At 57.9% G+C, this 20,326-nt stretch overlaps 3 protein-coding genes and 2 non-coding genes across 5 annotated transcripts; 3 read left to right on the forward strand and 2 right to left on the reverse strand.

Moving 5' to 3' along the window:
* Positions 1-881: 881 nt before the first annotated feature.
* Positions 882-2,059, forward strand: LOC142038473 (feather beta keratin-like). The gene is made up of 2 exons (XM_075043921.1): positions 882-912; positions 1,339-2,059. Exon 2 carries the CDS (start codon positions 1,360-1,362, stop codon positions 1,669-1,671), a length of 312 nt encoding a protein of 103 aa, XP_074900022.1. The 5' UTR covers positions 882-912; positions 1,339-1,359; the 3' UTR covers positions 1,672-2,059.
* Positions 2,060-4,523: 2,464 nt separating this feature from the next.
* TRNAS-GCU (transfer RNA serine (anticodon GCU)) lies at positions 4,524-4,605 on the reverse strand. Its single transcript has one exon. It is a non-coding gene; the product is annotated as a tRNA-Ser (tRNA).
* A 7,916-nt stretch (positions 4,606-12,521) lies between these two features.
* LOC142038474 (feather beta keratin-like) lies at positions 12,522-13,722 on the forward strand. Its single transcript, XM_075043922.1, has 2 exons — positions 12,522-12,552; positions 12,979-13,722. Exon 2 carries the CDS (start codon positions 13,000-13,002, stop codon positions 13,309-13,311), a length of 312 nt encoding a protein of 103 aa, XP_074900023.1. The 5' UTR covers positions 12,522-12,552; positions 12,979-12,999; the 3' UTR covers positions 13,312-13,722.
* A 1,600-nt stretch (positions 13,723-15,322) lies between these two features.
* TRNAS-GCU (transfer RNA serine (anticodon GCU)) lies at positions 15,323-15,404 on the forward strand. The gene has a single exon. It is a non-coding gene; the product is annotated as a tRNA-Ser (tRNA).
* A 2,431-nt stretch (positions 15,405-17,835) lies between these two features.
* Positions 17,836-19,036, reverse strand: LOC142038475 (feather beta keratin-like). The gene is made up of 2 exons (XM_075043923.1): positions 19,006-19,036; positions 17,836-18,579 (listed from the first exon to the last, which is right to left on the reverse strand). The coding sequence occupies exon 2, from the start codon at positions 18,556-18,558 to the stop codon at positions 18,247-18,249; it is 312 nt and encodes a 103-aa protein (XP_074900024.1). The 5' UTR covers positions 18,559-18,579; positions 19,006-19,036; the 3' UTR covers positions 17,836-18,246.
* Between the last annotated feature and the right edge of the window lie 1,290 nt (positions 19,037-20,326).

The raw sequence follows: 20,326 nt of genomic DNA on the forward strand, positions 1-20,326 counted from the left end.
TGCAGCCACAAGAGGACATGTCCTTCCCAGGGCTGGCAAGGCAACCGAAAGTGAAGAGCACCCTCAGTCAAATGCCTGTGAGTTTACTCCTCAGCCGCTTTGACCTTGAACCCTTGGGGCTGACTACCCACTTTGAGAATGACAGTTTTGAGAATGAGAATTGACAGATTGCCATAGAACAAGATTTCCGCGCGCCCCCCCGCCCCCTCCCCTTCCCATTTTTTCCTTTGTTTTGGCGCCACCACAGAGCTACCGGGCCACCTCTAGGAATGGTCCCAGTGCCCCCACCCCTTCACACAGCGGCGCTTCTCTCCATCTCACAGAGGGTCCTTCCTTGGCCTTCACCTTCCAACCACCTCTGGGCTTCTGAGTCCCCTCCTTTCCGTCTCCCTCGGCCAGACAAGCATCCAGCTGGGGCTTGGCTGATTGCTGAGCCCTTCCATGGCCCTGCGGGGCCTTGTGCTTCTCAGGGTCAGCCTCAGCCCTTCAACAGGAGACCCACGTGAGTGGCCTTCATCAGGAGTGCTCCACAGCTGAAGGCCTGACTGAGAGTGGTAGTCACGTTCCCCAGCAAGGATGTGCACAACCCACACACAGGCCCTGGAGCTACTGAAACCCTTTCCTGGGAACTGGCATGGGACCTCAAATGACCGTTGCTTTGAGGAGCCAGCATCTAATGCATCACTGTGCTCTCGCCCAATAGGGAAATGCAAGCCAGACCTTGCAGATGAAAGAGACAAGCTCTTCACCTCTTGGCTGCGCTTTGCAAGCCTCAAATTGCTGTTGGTCAATGTGCTTCACACCGAAGGCGTGTTCCAGCTCTCCTGAGGCGCTGGCTCACCATATAAAAAGCCTGTGCCACTCCAGGCCCTTCCATCCAAATCTCTTCCCTTGCTCTCCACGGTGAACTTGGTAAGTCTGAACTCACTCCCTCTCTTCCTGCTGGTAGGATTTCTGTCACGGGGACTGCTTCCCTTCTGTGCGTGGTCCTTCTGATATGTGGTCCAGGCTTGAAAACCCATTGTGCTTCCCTCTTCCGGGAGGTGAGTTGGTGAGGGAAGAGGGGAGGCTTCAGTCCCTTCCGAGGGGGACTGGGCTCTTTTGTAGCAGCGGCTCTGCTGAAGCCTGAGGCTGAACGACCAGTACCATCTAACCGGTCGCCAGGTACTTCCTCCCCCAACGACAGTGCAGCGACATGCCTCGGTCACTCTTGGCGTGGAAAGGAACTTTGCAGGGAGATCTGGCCCTACGCAGGCACTGCCCGTTTTCAGGGGAGCCAAGCTGGGCGTCCGAAAGGGCCCAACAGCTAATGCCCTCTGCTCCCTCCCGGTCTTACAGGGTCGCCTCCCTCCGCGAGACATGTCGTGCTACAGCTCCTGCCTGCCAGCCGCCTGCGGCCCAACCCCGCTTGCCAACAGCTGCAACGAGCCGTGCGTCATCCGGTGCGCCGACTCCAGCGTTGCGATCCAGCCCTCGCCAGTCCTGGTGACGCTGCCGGGCCCAATCCTCAGCTCCTTCCCTCAGAGCACAGCTGTGGGATCCACCGCGTCGGCTGCCGTGGGGAGCTCTCTCAGCGCTGGCAGTGTGCCCATCGCTTCTGGGGGCTTTGGGTGGTCCGGTCTGGGCCGTGGGCTCTGTGGGCCTCTGGGACGGGGCAATCTCTTATGCTGAAGCCCGTGGATTGCCTGCCCGTGGCCGAGCGCCAGGAGCCTCGAGGAAAGCCCTGGAGCCAGCCCTGAGCGCGTGGCCGTGGTCCGCAGAGGAGCCGAGCTCCCGCTTCTCCGCCTGCGCTGCGAGGAAGGGGCCTGCGCTGGCCTTCCGTCTCTTCCAAGGAAGCCTCTCTCTTTGCCCCTCTTGCTCTGCTTTACCTCATGCTCCCCATGAAATACCTCCTCCTTCCTTCCGTAGCAACGGGTCTAGGTGATAACGACAGATGACTGCCAGAGCCTTGAAGGGGAACTGGAAAAGAAGCATCCCTGCCGTGGAGGTTTTCCTTCAGATGGCAGCACTCCTCTGAGCTTTACTCAGCCTCCCAAATGCTCTCGTCTTTTCCTTTCTCCTTTGATTTTCTCAATAAAGACACTGGGCATCAGCTTTGCAAGGGAGTCGTGTTTCATTCTCCCCTCTTCTCCAGTCCCAGCCAGCTGAGTATCCAAAAGAGTTCCTCCCTTGGTAAAGCGACGGTTTTCTCCGTAGTTCCTGGGTTTGAGAGGGCCTCGTCTTTTGCCCCGGACATCCCATAGCAATGGGGACAAGGCCGGTTTGGGGCGAGAGCTCTTGTGGAAGGAGCCCCATTGCCCATCGGGACACCTCGAAGGCCACAAAACAAAGTATGAGGGAAGGCCAAGTTTTCATGGAGTCGTAGAATCGCCCCGACTGGTAGGAACCTCAACAGATCATCTGGTCCAACCTTTTGTGGGAAAGGGAGCCTAGACGAGATTACCTAGCCCCCTGTCCAATCGCATCTTGAAAACCTTCAGTCTTGGGGACTCTACCACGTCTCTGGGGAGGTCGTTGCGGGGAATGATTGTTCTCACTGTAAAAAAAGTCTTTCTTATATCGAGGCGAAGCCTCTGCCGGTTGCTCCCTGTCCTCTCCATGTGTCTCGCTGTTAAGAGAGAGTCTCCGTCGTCTTTGTAGTGGCCTTTAAGTACTGGAAAACTGTGATGAGTGCAGGAAAAGAGCACCACAGGACAGCACGAGGCTCAGTATGGGTTGTATACATGGATTTGTGTGTGTGTGTGTGCCTCCTGGGAGGGGTGTGTGTGTGTGCCTCCTGGGAGGCATGCTCAGCCTCGCTGCTGGCTGGGCCTGGGGGCGTGGAGCTGTGGCAGCCTGGGCTCTGCTGGGCTCCTGGGTTCAGCAGCCACTGAAGAGAAAGGGATCCTTCTGGGCTGTCCAAACCACCAAGCTCATCTGTCGATGAGAAAGAGTTCTGCTCTTCTTCTCTTCCCTGAGGCTGGCCAGGTGAGATCAAGGTGCCCATGAAGAAGCTGACCCCTCCGCAGCAGGCAGCCCCTTTCTCATCTCCCCCAGGCTCTGCCTCTGGATTCAGACCCAACTGGGCTGGCAGTGGCCCCCTTTGCCTGGCTCACAGGCCTTAGGGATACGCGAGGCTGGCGGCGGGGTGGGGTCAGCAGCATTCTGAGCTCTGAGCCCCTTGGCCAAGCCCCAGTCTCTTCTTCTCGTATCATGTTTGCATGCTGGCGCGTGCGGGCACGCTGCTCACAGGTGCTGGTCAGCAGGAGCCACGAGGCATCCTTGGAAGTGCAAACCTACTGGGAAGGGCACCCAGAGGAGAGCAGGGTGGGGAGAGCAAGAAGCCCACGGTCGTGGGGAAGAGAAATCCGAAGGAAATTGGGTGAGGGAGGCAGGTGGCCAGGGAGGCAGAAGTGCAAGTGTGTGTAAGGGAGGGGAGGTCGCGTGGGCAGGAAGAGGCTCCAGCCAGCTCTGTGCCTTTCACAACCACGCTGGATCGTCCCTGTTCCTCCGACCCCTGCCAAGTCGCTCCTGACCACCCGGGACAGCACATCCCTTGGCGGCATGGCTGGCTGCTGGCTACCCCTGCCTGCACACGGGTCTTCCCTGCAGATCCCTGCTTTGTCACAGAACCGGTTAAGGGCTTGGCGAGTCTGAAATAGGAGGGGAGGTTGTGAGAGCTGGGATTCTTCCCACACCTGACGGAAGGGAATGAAGAGGGAGCCAGACTCTTCTCACTAGTACCAACTGGCAGCGCAAGAGTCAATGGGCACAAATTAAAACACGTGAAATTCCATCGCAAGGCAGGAAACCACTTTCTTACCGTGAGGGTGGTCAAACAGTGGACCAGGTTGCCCAGAGAGGTTGTGGAGTCTCCATCCTTGGAGATACTCAAAACCCAACCCGACTACGTCCTAAGCAACCAGCTCAAGTTGACCTTGCTGGAGCAGTTGGCTTGGACTAAAGGATCTCAGGAGGAGGATCCCTTGCAACCCCAACGATTCTGAGATTCTGTGAACGGATAAGAGCAATGTCTCCCACAGCAAAATACCTTACCCAAAATGTTCTGTGACTGGAAGTGCTTGACGCCTATTTTGTTTTTCGTTCCCATGGCTGGTTGAGCCTTACCGAAGGCAAGGTAAACAACATCCACCGCTCTTCCCTTCCCCACCAAGCTAGTCACCTCACTGTAGAAGGCTACCAGCTTGGTTAAGCATGACTTCTCCTTTGTAAATCCATGCTTGCTACTCCCAACCACCTTCCTGTGCTACCTATGTTTGGAAACTACTTCCAAGATGTTTTGCTCTACCGTCTTCCCAGGGACTGCGGAGAGGCTGACCATCCTGTGAGTTCCCTGGATCTTCGTCCTCTCCCTTCTTGTTCCTCTTGCCTATGTGGAGACAGAAGAGGTTGAGGTGTGTCCTGAGCCACTTCAAACCCTCGCAAGTTTCTTTGCAGGCCACTCTCATCTCAAAACAAAGGCTTACTTGGGGGCACACATCGAGCTGCTCACACTCAGAAACTCTGACCATTGTTGGGCTGACCGACGAGGATGGGATTCGAACCCATGCGTGCAGAGCACAATGGATTAGCAGTCCATCGCCTTCACCACTCGGCCACCTCGTCAGCATGCTGCTGCTGCTCCTGCCACTGCTGCCGCTGCTCCTGCTGCTGCTTCTCCTGCTCCTGCTTCTCCTGCTCCTGCTCCTACTCCTGCCACTGCCGCTGCCACTGCTCCTGATCTTGCTGTTCCTGCTCCTGCTCCTGTTCCTGCTCCAGCTCCAGCTCCAGCTCCTGCTCCTGCTCCTGACACCTACACCTTTTTAACCTGCTTCTTGACATGGCAGAGAAGGAGCCAGCCTCCAGCTTTTGCCTTTTGGGACTGGTCCACTCTCCCGACAGCTGGGCTCAGCTCCAGGGACCTTTCGGAAATAGGTCTCGGCGTTCACATCAGAAAATGACTGAACGGCGGAGCCCCACGCTCCTTCCCGGGAAGGAACACGGGAGAGTGACCCCGGAGTGGCTCAGCGCCTCCAAAGGACTCGAGCCTGGCTTTGAGATTAATTTCTCACCAGCCACGTTCCCCTTGCACTCTGGAAGGATACCACCAGCTCATACGGCCAGGAGTCACTCACGCTTGACGGGTGGACTTTTCACCAGGACAGAGCATGTGCCTCAGGCTTGGCTGTGGTGTCTCTGTGCTGTTCCCCCTGGCGCTCACCCAGGATCTCATCACAGGCTGCTTCTCTCCCAGCACAGCTAACAGTCGGGAACGAAGCGGGAGCTGAGGGGCACCGGCCCCACTGCACACAACTCCTCTTCTTACCCGCCAGAGCTCCAGTGCTGCAGAGAGTTGAAACCACTGCACTGGTCCCCTGAGCCCAAGCCTCTCTGTGCCTTGAAGGTCAGACCTTGAGCTGGGGGAAACGGTGCAGAGGCCAGGCTTGCTGCCCCTGGTGGATAACAGAAAGGTGGGTAGGGGGTTGCGCACTGTGGGGTGGACACCGATGGCAGGGCCCTGCGATCCTCTCTTTCTGCTCCGCCCGGTTAATTCCTGTCCTGGACAAAAGGGAGCAGTGCACAGCCTTGGGGGGCTGGGACCAGAACCACTTGCACCCTGGTCACTCCGAGTAGTTTCCCCAGCCCGAGCCCGCCCCATGGGCCTGTAATGGCAGAGCTATGTGAACAAGGAGGACCGGCAGATTCAACATCGCCGCCGGGGCAGGAGCCCACAGCAGGAGGGAGGACTGGCCTGGGAAACACAATGCTCTGCCGACCTCCTTCCCCAGACTGATGGCACTCCCTGTTGTGGATATGAAAAATTCCTGGGATTGGCTTTCTGAGTTCTTAACAAAGACGTTCCTGACAAAGTAGCCAGCGCCACCATTGGCTCTCATTCATCCAGCAGCCTGTTGAGTCCCTGCCGTAACCAATGCAGCACAGGGAGATTCAACAGAAAATTCGGGCTTCCCTCATACTTTGTTTTGTGGCCTTCGAGGTGTCCCGATGGGCAATGGGGCTCCTTCCACAAGAGCTCTCGCCCCAAACCGGCCTTGTCCCCATTGCTATGGGATGTCCGGGGCAAAAGACGAGGCCCTCTCAAACCCAGGAACTACGGAGAAAACCGTCGCTTTACCAAGGGAGGAACTCTTTTGGATACTCAGCTGGCTGGGACTGGAGAAGAGGGGAGAATGAAACACGACTCCCTTGCAAAGCTGATGCCCAGTGTCTTTAATGAGAAAATCAAAGGAGAAAGGAAAAGACGAGAGCATTTGGGAGGCTGAGTAAAGCTCAGAGGAGTGCTGCCATCTGAAGGAAAACCTCCACGGCAGGGATGCTTCTTTTCCAGTTCCCCTTCAAGGCTCTGGCAGTCATCTGTCGTTATCACCTAGACCCGTTGCTACGGAAGGAAGGAGGAGGTATTTCATGGGGAGCGTGAGGTAAAGCAGAGCAAGAGGGGCAAAGAGAGAGGCTTCCTTGGAAGAGACGGAAGGCCAGCGCAGGCCCCTTCCTCGCAGCGCAGGCGGAGAAGCGGGAGCTCGGCTCCTCTGCGGACCACGGCCACGCGCTCAGGGCTGGCTCCAGGGCTTTCCTCGAGGCTCCTGGCGCTCGGCCACGGGCAGGCAATCCACGGGCTTCAGCATAAGAGATTGCCCCGTCCCAGAGGCCCACAGAGCCCACGGCCCAGACCGGACCACCCAAAGCCCCCAGAAGCGATGGGCACACTGCCAGCGCTGAGAGAGCTCCCCACGGCAGCCGACGCGGTGGATCCCACAGCTGTGCTCTGAGGGAAGGAGCTGAGGATTGGGCCCGGCAGCGTCACCAGGACTGGCGAGGGCTGGATCGCAACGCTGGAGTCGGCGCACCGGATGACGCACGGCTCGTTGCAGCTGTTGGCAAGCGGGGTTGGGCCACAGGCGGCTGGCAGGCAGGAGCTGTAGCACGACATGTCTCGCGGAGGGAGGCGACCCTGTAAGACCGGGAGGGAGCAGAGGGCATTAGCTGTTGGGCCCTTTCGGACGCCCAGCTTGGCTCCCCTGAAAACGGGCAGCGCCTGGGAGCTCAGCGGAGAGAGATTTGGGATGGGGCACGAGTCAAGAAAGCTGTGTCCAGCAGCAGGGCTCACAATGGTGCCCTGCTGTGCTCTTGGCCGAACACCACAACGCACCCTCCTCTCCACCGCCTTAACCTCCCCGCTGCCTGGTCACACCCTGCCCTATCTGAAGACCTCTTCTCTCAGCCGCCTGGGATGTCTCACCCACAGGGACCTGGGCTAACGTGGCCAGAGTTACTTGCAACACCCCCATGAAATGCAGGGTCCCACTTGGTAATCATTCTCAAAGGCGGAAGCAGTGGCATGGCCCAACAGTTGATGGACCTCCAGTGTCTGCAGAGAGGGGGGTTCTGGGCCTTTTGGTGGGCCGGCAGTGGGCGTTTGTTTGTAATTGAAGGGTGATCCGAGAGGGTCCGTCCAAACGCAAGGAAGGTCCTCCCGTCCAAGGCAAGCTCCTTCGCAGCCTATACCTCAGCCGGCCTTGCCACTCCCAGGCATGCCTGACGCATGGAGGCACCCGGCTCCCTCCGGTTGCTCCATTAGCAAGGGTACGTCTGCAGGCTGTGAGGCTATTTCACAACAGTCCTTCTGCTCAGCCTTGAAGGCTTGGTAGGGAAGGCGCTCCAGAGAGAGCCCTCAGTAAGCCCCCTCCCAGTATGCGGAACTGGATGCCAGGTTTTTCAGATGGGTTGAGCATAGCCTTGATGCCATGGCCTTAGTCAGGGAAAGATTTCCTACCGCAGACCAAGAGGCTCCCCCTCCTCTTGGCGTCAGGCTGTGTACCTCCTGATCATCAGCCCTTGTACCAGCATCAATGTGTTCACTCAGACAAACAGGTCTCCTTCTCCCCCCTCCCCGCCCTCGAGACCCCTACTCTTGTCAGGTCAGGCTCCTCTCGCCCACTTCTCTCAGGAGGGGACATGTCTGAGTAAAACGCAACAGGGCTCCTGAAGACAGCAGCCACTACGGAAGAAGACGTCTATGGTGGGACTAGCTCTCCTGAGGAAGCTCCTCGTCAGGCCAATAGCGCAAAGGGAGCATTGCCGAACTGCGGATGGCAGAGGAAGTGCCCAGTCATTGGTTAGAGAGTGCTGGCCGTACGTCCCGAGCCTTGGAAAGAACCGCTGCTGGCAAAGAAACCAACCCATGCCCTGTTTCACATCCTAGACCATTCACCGAGGACAAGGGAGGCAAAATGCATGCAGCCCTCTCCACAAAAACTGTCCTGCCAACCGAGGAGACGAGAGGCAAAATGAACTGAGACTTACCAACTTCCCAGAGCAGAGGAAGGCACGAGGAGAGGATAGGGGAGCTGGGAGTTGGGCACACTTTTATACAGCGGGCCAGAGCCCCAGGGGAGCTGAAAAATGACGCAAACATGAAGCATGTTGAGAAACAGCAATTTTGGCTTCTCAAAGCTCTGCTGGTAGATGAAAGACATGCCTCCTTTGCCTGAAATGCTTGGCTCCCCTTTCATCCTGGGTAGCACTGAAGTGATTTTGTTGATAGCAATTACGTTTCTTCCCCAGACCAAGGCTCGTTTGAGGCCTCATTCCAGCAGCAGATTCAGGCCACGAGTAGGTGTTGTGCACGTCCTGCCCTTCCTGGGGAACACGGCCACCACTCACTTAGGACTTTGCCTGTGGAGCACGCCTGAAGGCCACTCAGAAGGGTCTCTCTTTGATGGGCTGAGGCTGACCCGGAGCAACACCAGTGCCTGCAGGCTATGGAGCGGCTCAGCGCCCAGCCAAGCCTCTGCAGGATGGCTGTTCCGCTGAGGGACAGAGAACGGAGGAGACTCAGACCCGCGGGGTGACTGGAAGGTGGTGGTCAAACAAGGCCCTCCTGCAGTCTGGAGAGAAATCCCGTTGTGTGCAGGGATGGGGACGCTGAGGCCATTGCTGGAGTGGACGAGGGTACTCGGCGGCAGATCTCTGCTCCCCCCCGGGCCTCGGTGATGCACACACTTGCCAGCCGTGCAAAGGGAGCCCAGCAGTTGAGCTGTCGTCTTCGGTGAGGAAAGGCCAGAGTGTTTTCTTTGGGAACTGCACAGCCCTTGCCTCGCCTGCCAGGACTTTACTCATCACTCTCCTGAGGAGAAGCAACGGCTCAACGTGGCCCTGGAGAGCAAGGAAGGAGCCTGCTGACTCATGCCTGAAAGTGAGCCATCACCAAGTGGACCTGTTTGCTTCGGCGCAGTCTTCCCAAACAACACTCATCTTTGCATCGTTGCTGGGTGCTCGTTCAGGTCACTGACCCAGAGGGTCTGGCTTGTTTTTCCTGGCTCAGGGACGGATTGGCACATTTAATTGCAAGGTGGCACCAGCAGACCACCTCGGAGTCACCTGTGAGTCACCCAAAAGTGCCGAGGCACTATGAGAGACCTCAGCTCCACCTCGGTGCGAATCATCCATGCACTGGCATGAGGGGCTCTGGGGGAAATGGATTCAGACGTGCAGAGGACCCTAGGCGCAACCTCATGTCCGCATTCCTGCAGAAATGCAGCTTTTTGTACAGTGTTGTCACCATGGCTGTTAGCATCTTGCCCAACCGCTTGGTGACTCCTTGACATCCTGTCATGCTCCTTGGTGAAACTGCAGCCAAAGGAGGACATCATGGACGTGCCCTGACGTTCCCACTCCCGGACAGTTCTGGAGCACAGACCAAATTGAGGAAAGTCGAGGCCCCTACGTGTCCAGGGCCTGGGGAGCCTGCTTTTTTGACGGACCGGTGTGACAGACCACCGGACTGAGGCTGCAGCCACTGAGTGGCACCAGGTGGTGCTCCCTGCTGCCCTACGAGACATAGAGGAGACCGGGCCAGTCGGTCTGGGAAGGCTGGGGGGGGAGCTCAAAGGCCAGGCATGTGTCGCCAGCCCTGAGAGCTGCCTGGAAAAGGCCTCTGACTACCCACGCTGCTCGGGAAGGTGGGCCACGCTCTCACCCGGGCGGCCGTGCTGTTTGGGGGAAGGGTCTTGGGAGGGGATTGTTGTTTTCTCCTGCAGAGGATTGATGGCTCTTGTCTCACTTCTGCTGTCATTTCCAGCAGGGCCATGCTCTGGGGCTGTTGTGCCATCCTGCCAGGACGGTCGACCCAGTGCCACAGCTCACAGCAGGAACGCACTCGCTGCGTACAGGCAGAAACAGGTCCCAGGAGTCAGTACGGCACCAGGGTGGGAGGCAGCCACCCGCGGCTCTTTTCCAGGTGGAACTGGAAGCGCACTGACAAAGCAGCCAGTGATGCTCCCTCCTGAAAGGCTCCGAGAGGAACTTGCGAGGCACTCAAGCCGCAGCGTGTCCTCAAGTGAAGGGCAGGAAGCAGCTGCCTATCTCTTCCAGCCCCCCGAGCCCCAAGATGTGGCCCTTTGAGATGTGGCCCAGCCCCGCAGAAGAGGCACGGGTTGCCCACAGCAATCTCCACGGGGGAAGCCGCCAGCAGGAACCAGCCACGAGGGAAACTCCCCGAATGGGACGACCTGCCTGTCGTGGCTTAACCCTAGCCGGCAACTGAGCACCACGCAGCCGCTCACTCACCTCCCTCACAGTGGCATGGGGGAGAGAATCAGAAGGGTAAAAGTGAGAAAACTCGTGGGCTGAGATAAAGGCAGTTTAATAGGTAAAGCAAAAGCCGTGCACGCAGGCAAAGCAAAACAAGGGATTCCTTCACTACTTCCCATCGGCAGGCAGGTGTTCCGCCTCCATCTCCAGGAAAGCAGGGCTCCATCACGCGTAACGGTTACTTGGGAAGACAAACGCCATCACTCTGAACGCCCCCCCCCCGCCCCTTCCTTCTTCTTCCCCCAGCTTTATATGCGGAGCATGACGTCGTATGGTCTGGATTATCCCTTTTGTCAGTTGGGGTCAGCTGTCCCAGCTGTGTCTCCTCCCAACTTCTTGCGCGCCCCCAGCCTACTCGCTGGTGGGGTGGTGTGAGAAGCAGAAAAGGCCTTGACTCTGTAGAAGCACTGCTCAGCAGTAACGAAAGCATCTCAGCATTATCAACGCTGTTTTCAGCACAAATCCAAAACATAGCCCCATACTAGCTACTACGGAGAAAATTAACTCTATCCCAGCCAAACGCAGCACACTGCCCTACGGCTGCTCTGTTCCCGGATGGTGCGCTAATGGAGGAGCGCTCAAACTACTGATGTGCACCAGCACGTGCCAAAGGCCACGGTGGGTGAGGGGAGAAGTTGAGTACAGCCTTGCTGTTCGTCCCTCCCTGCTCTCCCTTCTGGCAATTGAGAGGCCATGCAAAGAGGAGCAGACGCCGGGACAGACACTCTGCTCCTCACGTAGCCTCCTTTGCCACCAGACAGGAGCATGACACAGCCCGTCACACCTCCGCTACAGCAGGCAGTGAGTACCATTGCTGGGCTGCTCTCCTCCTTGGCCTGCCACCCTGCCCCGCTGCTGGATGCGGGAAGGGTGGTGAGGCATTCCTCTGCCGCATGAGGAGCCTGGCATTTGCTGTGCCTGAGCAAAGCTGAGGCAGCGGGAGAGGGCACATGCATCCACCTGCCTCAGCAGGCATGTGGTAACACCTGAGGGCAGGAAGCGGACAGCACAGGCCCATCCTTGCTCCGCAAGATGCCTTCTGCTTTGAACTGCAGCCACAAGAGGACATGTCCTTCCCAGGGCTGGCAAGGCAACCGAAAGTGAAGAGCACCCTCAGTCAAATGCCTGTGAGTTTACTCCTCAGCCGCTTTGACCTTGAACCCTTGGGGCTGACTACCCACTTTGAGAATGACAGTTTTGAGAATGAGAATTGACAGATTGCCATAGAACAAGATTTCCGCGCGCCCCCCCGCCCCCTCCCCTTCCCATTTTTTCCTTTGTTTTGGCGCCACCACAGAGCTACCGGGCCACCTCTAGGAATGGTCCCAGTGCCCCCACCCCTTCACACAGCGGCGCTTCTCTCCATCTCACAGAGGGTCCTTCCTTGGCCTTCACCTTCCAACCACCTCTGGGCTTCTGAGTCCCCTCCTTTCCGTCTCCCTCGGCCAGACAAGCATCCAGCTGGGGCTTGGCTGATTGCTGAGCCCTTCCATGGCCCTGCGGGGCCTTGTGCTTCTCAGGGTCAGCCTCAGCCCTTCAACAGGAGACCCACGTGAGTGGCCTTCATCAGGAGTGCTCCACAGCTGAAGGCCTGACTGAGAGTGGTAGTCACGTTCCCCAGCAAGGATGTGCACAACCCACACACAGGCCCTGGAGCTACTGAAACCCTTTCCTGGGAACTGGCATGGGACCTCAAATGACCGTTGCTTTGAGGAGCCAGCATCTAATGCATCACTGTGCTCTCGCCCAATAGGGAAATGCAAGCCAGACCTTGCAGATGAAAGAGACAAGCTCTTCACCTCTTGGCTGCGCTTTGCAAGCCTCAAATTGCTGTTGGTCAATGTGCTTCACACCGAAGGCGTGTTCCAGCTCTCCTGAGGCGCTGGCTCACCATATAAAAAGCCTGTGCCACTCCAGGCCCTTCCATCCAAATCTCTTCCCTTGCTCTCCACGGTGAACTTGGTAAGTCTGAACTCACTCCCTCTCTTCCTGCTGGTAGGATTTCTGTCACGGGGACTGCTTCCCTTCTGTGCGTGGTCCTTCTGATATGTGGTCCAGGCTTGAAAACCCATTGTGCTTCCCTCTTCCGGGAGGTGAGTTGGTGAGGGAAGAGGGGAGGCTTCAGTCCCTTCCGAGGGGGACTGGGCTCTTTTGTAGCAGCGGCTCTGCTGAAGCCTGAGGCTGAACGACCAGTACCATCTAACCGGTCGCCAGGTACTTCCTCCCCCAACGACAGTGCAGCGACATGCCTCGGTCACTCTTGGCGTGGAAAGGAACTTTGCAGGGAGATCTGGCCCTACGCAGGCACTGCCCGTTTTCAGGGGAGCCAAGCTGGGCGTCCGAAAGGGCCCAACAGCTAATGCCCTCTGCTCCCTCCCGGTCTTACAGGGTCGCCTCCCTCCGCGAGACATGTCGTGCTACAGCTCCTGCCTGCCAGCCGCCTGCGGCCCAACCCCGCTTGCCAACAGCTGCAACGAGCCGTGCGTCATCCGGTGCGCCGACTCCAGCGTTGCGATCCAGCCCTCGCCAGTCCTGGTGACGCTGCCGGGCCCAATCCTCAGCTCCTTCCCTCAGAGCACAGCTGTGGGATCCACCGCGTCGGCTGCCGTGGGGAGCTCTCTCAGCGCTGGCAGTGTGCCCATCGCTTCTGGGGGCTTTGGGTGGTCCGGTCTGGGCCGTGGGCTCTGTGGGCCTCTGGGACGGGGCAATCTCTTATGCTGAAGCCCGTGGATTGCCTGCCCGTGGCCGAGCGCCAGGAGCCTCGAGGAAAGCCCTGGAGCCAGCCCTGAGCGCGTGGCCGTGGTCCGCAGAGGAGCCGAGCTCCCGCTTCTCCGCCTGCGCTGCGAGGAAGGGGCCTGCGCTGGCCTTCCGTCTCTTCCAAGGAAGCCTCTCTCTTTGCCCCTCTTGCTCTGCTTTACCTCACGCTCCCCATGAAATACCTCCTCCTTCCTTCCGTAGCAACGGGTCTAGGTGATAACGACAGATGACTGCCAGAGCCTTGAAGGGGAACTGGAAAAGAAGCATCCCTGCCGTGGAGGTTTTCCTTCAGATGGCAGCACTCCTCTGAGCTTTACTCAGCCTCCCAAATGCTCTCGTCTTTTCCTTTCTCCTTTGATTTTCTCATTAAAGACACTGGGCATCAGCTTTGCAAGGGAGTCGTGTTTCATTCTCCCCTCTTCTCCAGTCCCAGCCAGCTGAGTATCCAAAAGAGTTCCTCCCTTGGTAAAGCGACGGTTTTCTCCGTAGTTCCTGGGTTTGAGAGGGCCTCGTCTTTTGCCCCGGACATCCCATAGCAATGGGGACAAGGCCGGTTTGGGGCGAGAGCTCTTGTGGAAGGAGCCCCATTCCCCGTCGGGACACCTCGAAGGCCACAAAACAAAGTATGAGGGAAGCCCGAATTTTCTGTTGAATCTCCCTGTGCTGCATTGGTTACGGCAGGGACTCAACAGGCTGCTGGATGAATGAGAGCCAATGGTGGCGCTGGCTACTTTGTCAGGAACGTCTTTGTTAAGAACTCAGAAAGCCAATCCCAGGAATTTTTCATATCCACAACAGGGAGTGCCATCAGTCTGGGGAAGGAGGTCGGCAGAGCATTGTGTTTCCCAGGCCAGTCCTCCCTCCTGCTGTGGGCTCCTGCCCCGGCGGCGATGTTGAATCTGCCGGTCCTCCTTGTTCACATAGCTCTGCCATTACAGGCCCATGGGGCGGGCTCGGGCTGGGGAAACTACTCGGAGTGACCAGGGTGCAAGTGGTTCTGGTCCCAGCCCCCCAAGGCTGTGCACTGCTCCCTTTTGTCCAGGACAGGAATTAACCGGGCGGAGCAGAAAGAGAGGATCGCAGGGCCCTGCCATCGGTGTCCACCCCACAGTGCGCAACCCCCTACCCACCTTTCTGTTATCCACCAGGGGCAGCAAGCCTGGCCTCTGCACCGTTTCCCCCAGCTCAAGGTCTGACCTTCAAGGCACAGAGAGGCTTGGGCTCAGGGGACCAGTGCAGTGGTTTCAACTCTCTGCAGCACTGGAGCTCTGGCGGGTAAGAAGAGGAGTTGTGTGCAGTGGGGCCGGTGCCCCTCAGCTCCCGCTTCGTTCCCGACTGTTAGCTGTGCTGGGAGAGAAGCAGCCTGTGACGAGATCCTGGGTGAGCGCCAGGGGGAACAGCACAGAGACACCACAGCCAAGCCTGAGGCACATGCTCTGTCCTGGTGAAAAGTCCACCCGTCAAGCGTGAGTGACTCCTGGCCGTATGAGCTGGTGGTATCCTTCCAGAGTGCAAGGGGAACGTGGCTGGTGAGAAATTAATCTCAAAGCTAGGCTCGAGTCCTTTGGAGGCGCTGAGCCACTCCGGGGTCACTCTCCCGTGTTCCTTCCCGGGAAGGAGCGTGGGGCTCCGCCGTTCAGTCATTTTCTGATGTGAACGCCGAGACCTATTTCCGAAAGGTCCCTGGAGCTGAGCCCAGCTGTCGGGAGAGTGGACCAGTCCCAAAAGGCAAAAGCTGGAGGCTGGCTCCTTCTCTGCCATGTCAAGAAGCAGGTTAAAAAGGTGTAGGTGTCAGGAGCAGGAGCAGGAGCTGGAGCTGGAGCTGGAGCAGGAACAGGAGCAGGAGCAGGAACAGCAAGATCAGGAGCAGTGGCAGCGGCAGTGGCAGGAGTAGGAGCAGGAGCAGGAGAAGCAGGAGCAGGAGAAGCAGCAGCAGGAGCAGCGGCAGCAGTGGCAGGAGCAGCAGCAGCATGCTGACGAGGTGGCCGAGTGGTGAAGGCGATGGACTGCTAATCCATTGTGCTCTGCACGCATGGGTTCGAATCCCATCCTCGTCGGTCAGCCCAACAATGGTCAGAGTTTCTGAGTGTGAGCAGCTCGATGTGTGCCCCCAAGTAAGCCTTTGTTTTGAGATGAGAGTGGCCTGCAAAGAAACTTGCGAGGGTTTGAAGTGGCTCAGGACACACCTCAACCTCTTCTGTCTCCACATAGGCAAGAGGAACAAGAAGGGAGAGGACGAAGATCCAGGGAACTCACAGGATGGTCAGCCTCTCCGCAGTCCCTGGGAAGACGGTAGAGCAAAACATCTTGGAAGTAGTTTCCAAACATAGGTAGCACAGGAAGGTGGTTGGGAGTAGCAAGCATGGATTTACAAAGGAGAAGTCATGCTTAACCAAGCTGGTAGCCTTCTACAGTGAGGTGACTAGCTTGGTGGGGAAGGGAAGAGCGGTGGATGTTGTTTACCTTGCCTTCGGTAAGGCTCAACCAGCCATGGGAACGAAAAACAAAATAGGCGTCAAGCACTTCCAGTCACAGAACATTTTGGGTAAGGTATTTTGCTGTGGGAGACATTGCTCTTATCCGTTCACAGAATCTCAGAATCGTTGGGGTTGCAAGGGATCCTCCTCCTGAGATCCTTTAGTCCAAGCCAACTGCTCCAGCAAGGTCAACTTGAGCTGGTTGCTTAGGACGTAGTCGGGTTGGGTTTTGAGTATCTCCAAGGATGGAGACTCCACAACCTCTCTGGGCAACCTGGTCCACTGTTTGACCACCCTCACGGTAAGAAAGTGGTTTCCTGCCTTGCGATGGAATTTCACGTGTTTTAATTTGTGCCCATTGACTCTTGCGCTGCCAGTTGGTACTAGTGAGAAGAGTCTGGCTCCCTCTTCATTCCCTTCCGTCAGGTGTGGGAAGAATCCCAGCTCTCACAGCCTCCCCTCCTATTTCAGACTCGCCAAGCCCTTAACCGGTTCTGTGACAAAGCAGGGATCTGCAGGGAAGACCCGTGTGCAGGCAGGGGTAGCCAGCAGCCAGCCATGCCGCCAAGGGATGTGCTGTCCCGGGTGGTCAGGAGCGACTTGGCAGGGGTCGGAGGAACAGGGACGATCCAGCGTGGTTGTGAAAGGCACAGAGCTGGCTGGAGCCTCTTCCTGCCCACGCGACCTCCCCTCCCTTACACACACTTGCACTTCTGCCTCCCTGGCCACCTGCCTCCCTCACCCAATTTCCTTCGGATTTCTCTTCCCCACGACCGTGGGCTTCTTGCTCTCCCCACCCTGCTCTCCTCTGGGTGCCCTTCCCAGTAGGTTTGCACTTCCAAGGATGCCTCGTGGCTCCTGCTGACCAGCACCTGTGAGCAGCGTGCCCGCACGCGCCAGCATGCAAACATGATACGAGAAGAAGAGACTGGGGCTTGGCCAAGGGGCTCAGAGCTCAGAATGCTGCTGACCCCACCCCGCCGCCAGCCTCGCGTATCCCTAAGGCCTGTGAGCCAGGCAAAGGGGGCCACTGCCAGCCCAGTTGGGTCTGAATCCAGAGGCAGAGCCTGGGGGAGATGAGAAAGGGGCTGCCTGCTGCGGAGGGGTCAGCTTCTTCATGGGCACCTTGATCTCACCTGGCCAGCCTCAGGGAAGAGAAGAAGAGCAGAACTCTTTCTCATCGACAGATGAGCTTGGTGGTTTGGACAGCCCAGAAGGATCCCTTTCTCTTCAGTGGCTGCTGAACCCAGGAGCCCAGGCTGCCACAGCTCCACGCCCCCAGGCCCAGCCAGCAGCGAGGCTGAGCATGCCTCCCAGGAGGCACACACACACACCCCTCCCAGGAGGCACACACACACACACAAATCCATGTATACAACCCATACTGAGCCTCGTGCTGTCCTGTGGTGCTCTTTTCCTGCACTCATCACAGTTTTCCAGTACTTAAAGGCCACTACAAAGACGACGGAGACTCTCTCTTAACAGCGAGACACATGGAGAGGACAGGGAGCAACCGGCAGAGGCTTCGCCTCGATATAAGAAAGACTTTTTTTACAGTGAGAACAATCATTCCCCGCAACGACCTCCCCAGAGACGTGGTAGAGTCCCCAAGACTGAAGGTTTTCAAGATGCGATTGGACAGGGGGCTAGGTAATCTCGTCTAGGCTCCCTTTCCCACAAAAGGTTGGACCAGATGATCTGTTGAGGTTCCTACCAGTCGGGGCGATTCTACGACTCCATGAAAACTTGGCCTTCCCTCATACTTTGTTTTGTGGCCTTCGAGGTGTCCCGATGGGCAATGGGGCTCCTTCCACAAGAGCTCTCGCCCCAAACCGGCCTTGTCCCCATTGCTATGGGATGTCCGGGGCAAAAGACGAGGCCCTCTCAAACCCAGGAACTACGGAGAAAACCGTCGCTTTACCAAGGGAGGAACTCTTTTGGATACTCAGCTGGCTGGGACTGGAGAAGAGGGGAGAATGAAACACGACTCCCTTGCAAAGCTGATGCCCAGTGTCTTTAATGAGAAAATCAAAGGAGAAAGGAAAAGACGAGAGCATTTGGGAGGCTGAGTAAAGCTCAGAGGAGTGCTGCCATCTGAAGGAAAACCTCCACGGCAGGGATGCTTCTTTTCCAGTTCCCCTTCAAGGCTCTGGCAGTCATCTGTCGTTATCACCTAGACCCGTTGCTACGGAAGGAAGGAGGAGGTATTTCATGGGGAGCGTGAGGTAAAGCAGAGCAAGAGGGGCAAAGAGAGAGGCTTCCTTGGAAGAGACGGAAGGCCAGCGCAGGCCCCTTCCTCGCAGCGCAGGCGGAGAAGCGGGAGCTCGGCTCCTCTGCGGACCACGGCCACGCGCTCAGGGCTGGCTCCAGGGCTTTCCTCGAGGCTCCTGGCGCTCGGCCACGGGCAGGCAATCCACGGGCTTCAGCATAAGAGATTGCCCCGTCCCAGAGGCCCACAGAGCCCACGGCCCAGACCGGACCACCCAAAGCCCCCAGAAGCGATGGGCACACTGCCAGCGCTGAGAGAGCTCCCCACGGCAGCCGACGCGGTGGATCCCACAGCTGTGCTCTGAGGGAAGGAGCTGAGGATTGGGCCCGGCAGCGTCACCAGGACTGGCGAGGGCTGGATCGCAACGCTGGAGTCGGCGCACCGGATGACGCACGGCTCGTTGCAGCTGTTGGCAAGCGGGGTTGGGCCGCAGGCGGCTGGCAGGCAGGAGCTGTAGCACGACATGTCTCGCGGAGGGAGGCGACCCTGTAAGACCGGGAGGGAGCAGAGGGCATTAGCTGTTGGGCCCTTTCGGACGCCCAGCTTGGCTCCCCTGAAAACGGGCAGTGCCTGCGTAGGGCCAGATCTCCCTGCAAAGTTCCTTTCCACGCCAAGAGTGACCGAGGCATGTCGCTGCACTGTCGTTGGGGGAGGAAGTACCTGGCGACCGGTTAGATGGTACTGGTCGTTCAGCCTCAGGCTTCAGCAGAGCCGCTGCTACAAAAGAGCCCAGTCCCCCTCGGAAGGGACTGAAGCCTCCCCTCTTCCCTCACCAACTCACCTCCCGGAAAAGGGAAGCACAATGGGTTTTCAAGCCTGGACCACATATCAGAAGGACCACGCACAGAAGGGAAGCAGTCCCCGTGACAGAAATCCTACCAGCAGGAAGAGAGGGAGTGAGTTCAGACTTACCAAGTTCACCGTGGAGAGCAAGGGAAGAGATTTGGATGGAAGGGCCTGGAGTGGCACAGGCTTTTTATATGGTGAGCCAGCGCCTCAGGAGAGCTGGAACACGCCTTCGGTGTGAAGCACATTGACCAACAGCAATTTGAGGCTTGCAAAGCGCAGCCAAGAGGTGAAGAGCTTGTCTCTTTCATCTGCAAGGTCTGGCTTGCATTTCCCTATTGGGCGAGAGCACAGTGATGCATTAGATGCTGGCTCCTCAAAGCAACGGTCATTTGAGGTCCCATGCCAGTTCCCAGGAAAGGGTTTCAGTAGCTCCAGGGCCTGTGTGTGGGTTGTGCACATCCTTGCTGGGGAACGTGACTACCACTCTCAGTCAGGCCTTCAGCTGTGGAGCACTCCTGATGAAGGCCACTCACGTGGGTCTCCTGTTGAAGGGCTGAGGCTGACCCTGAGAAGCACAAGGCCCCGCAGGGCCATGGAAGGGCTCAGCAATCAGCCAAGCCCCAGCTGGATGCTTGTCTGGCCGAGGGAGACGGAAAGGAGGGGACTCAGAAGCCCAGAGGTGGTTGGAAGGTGAAGGCCAAGGAAGGACCCTCTGTGAGATGGAGAGAAGCGCCGCTGTGTGAAGGGGTGGGGGCACTGGGACCATTCCTAGAGGTGGCCCGGTAGCTCTGTGGTGGCGCCAAAACAAAGGAAAAAATGGGAAGGGGAGGGGGCGGGGGGGCGCGCGGAAATCTTGTTCTATGGCAATCTGTCAATTCTCATTCTCAAAACTGTCATTCTCAAAGTGGGTAGTCAGCCCCAAGGGTTCAAGGTCAAAGCGGCTGAGGAGTAAACTCACAGGCATTTGACTGAGGGTGCTCTTCACTTTCGGTTGCCTTGCCAGCCCTGGGAAGGACATGTCCTCTTGTGGCTGCAGTTCAAAGCAGAAGGCATCTTGCGGAGCAAGGATGGGCCTGTGCTGTCCGCTTCCTGCCCTCAGGTGTTACCACATGCCTGCTGAGGCAGGTGGATGCATGTGCCCTCTCCCGCTGCCTCAGCTTTGCTCAGGCACAGCAAATGCCAGGCTCCTCATGCGGCAGAGGAATGCCTCACCACCCTTCCCGCATCCAGCAGCGGGGCAGGGTGGCAGGCCAAGGAGGAGAGCAGCCCAGCAATGGTACTCACTGCCTGCTGTAGCGGAGGTGTGACGGGCTGTGTCATGCTCCTGTCTGGTGGCAAAGGAGGCTACGTGAGGAGCAGAGTGTCTGTCCCGGCGTCTGCTCCTCTTTGCATGGCCTCTCAATTGCCAGAAGGGAGAGCAGGGAGGGACGAACAGCAAGGCTGT

Source organism: Buteo buteo, chromosome 13 (genome assembly GCF_964188355.1).
Source record: "Buteo buteo chromosome 13, bButBut1.hap1.1, whole genome shotgun sequence".
In the NCBI taxonomy this organism is placed as follows: Eukaryota; Metazoa; Chordata; class Aves; order Accipitriformes; family Accipitridae; genus Buteo; species Buteo buteo.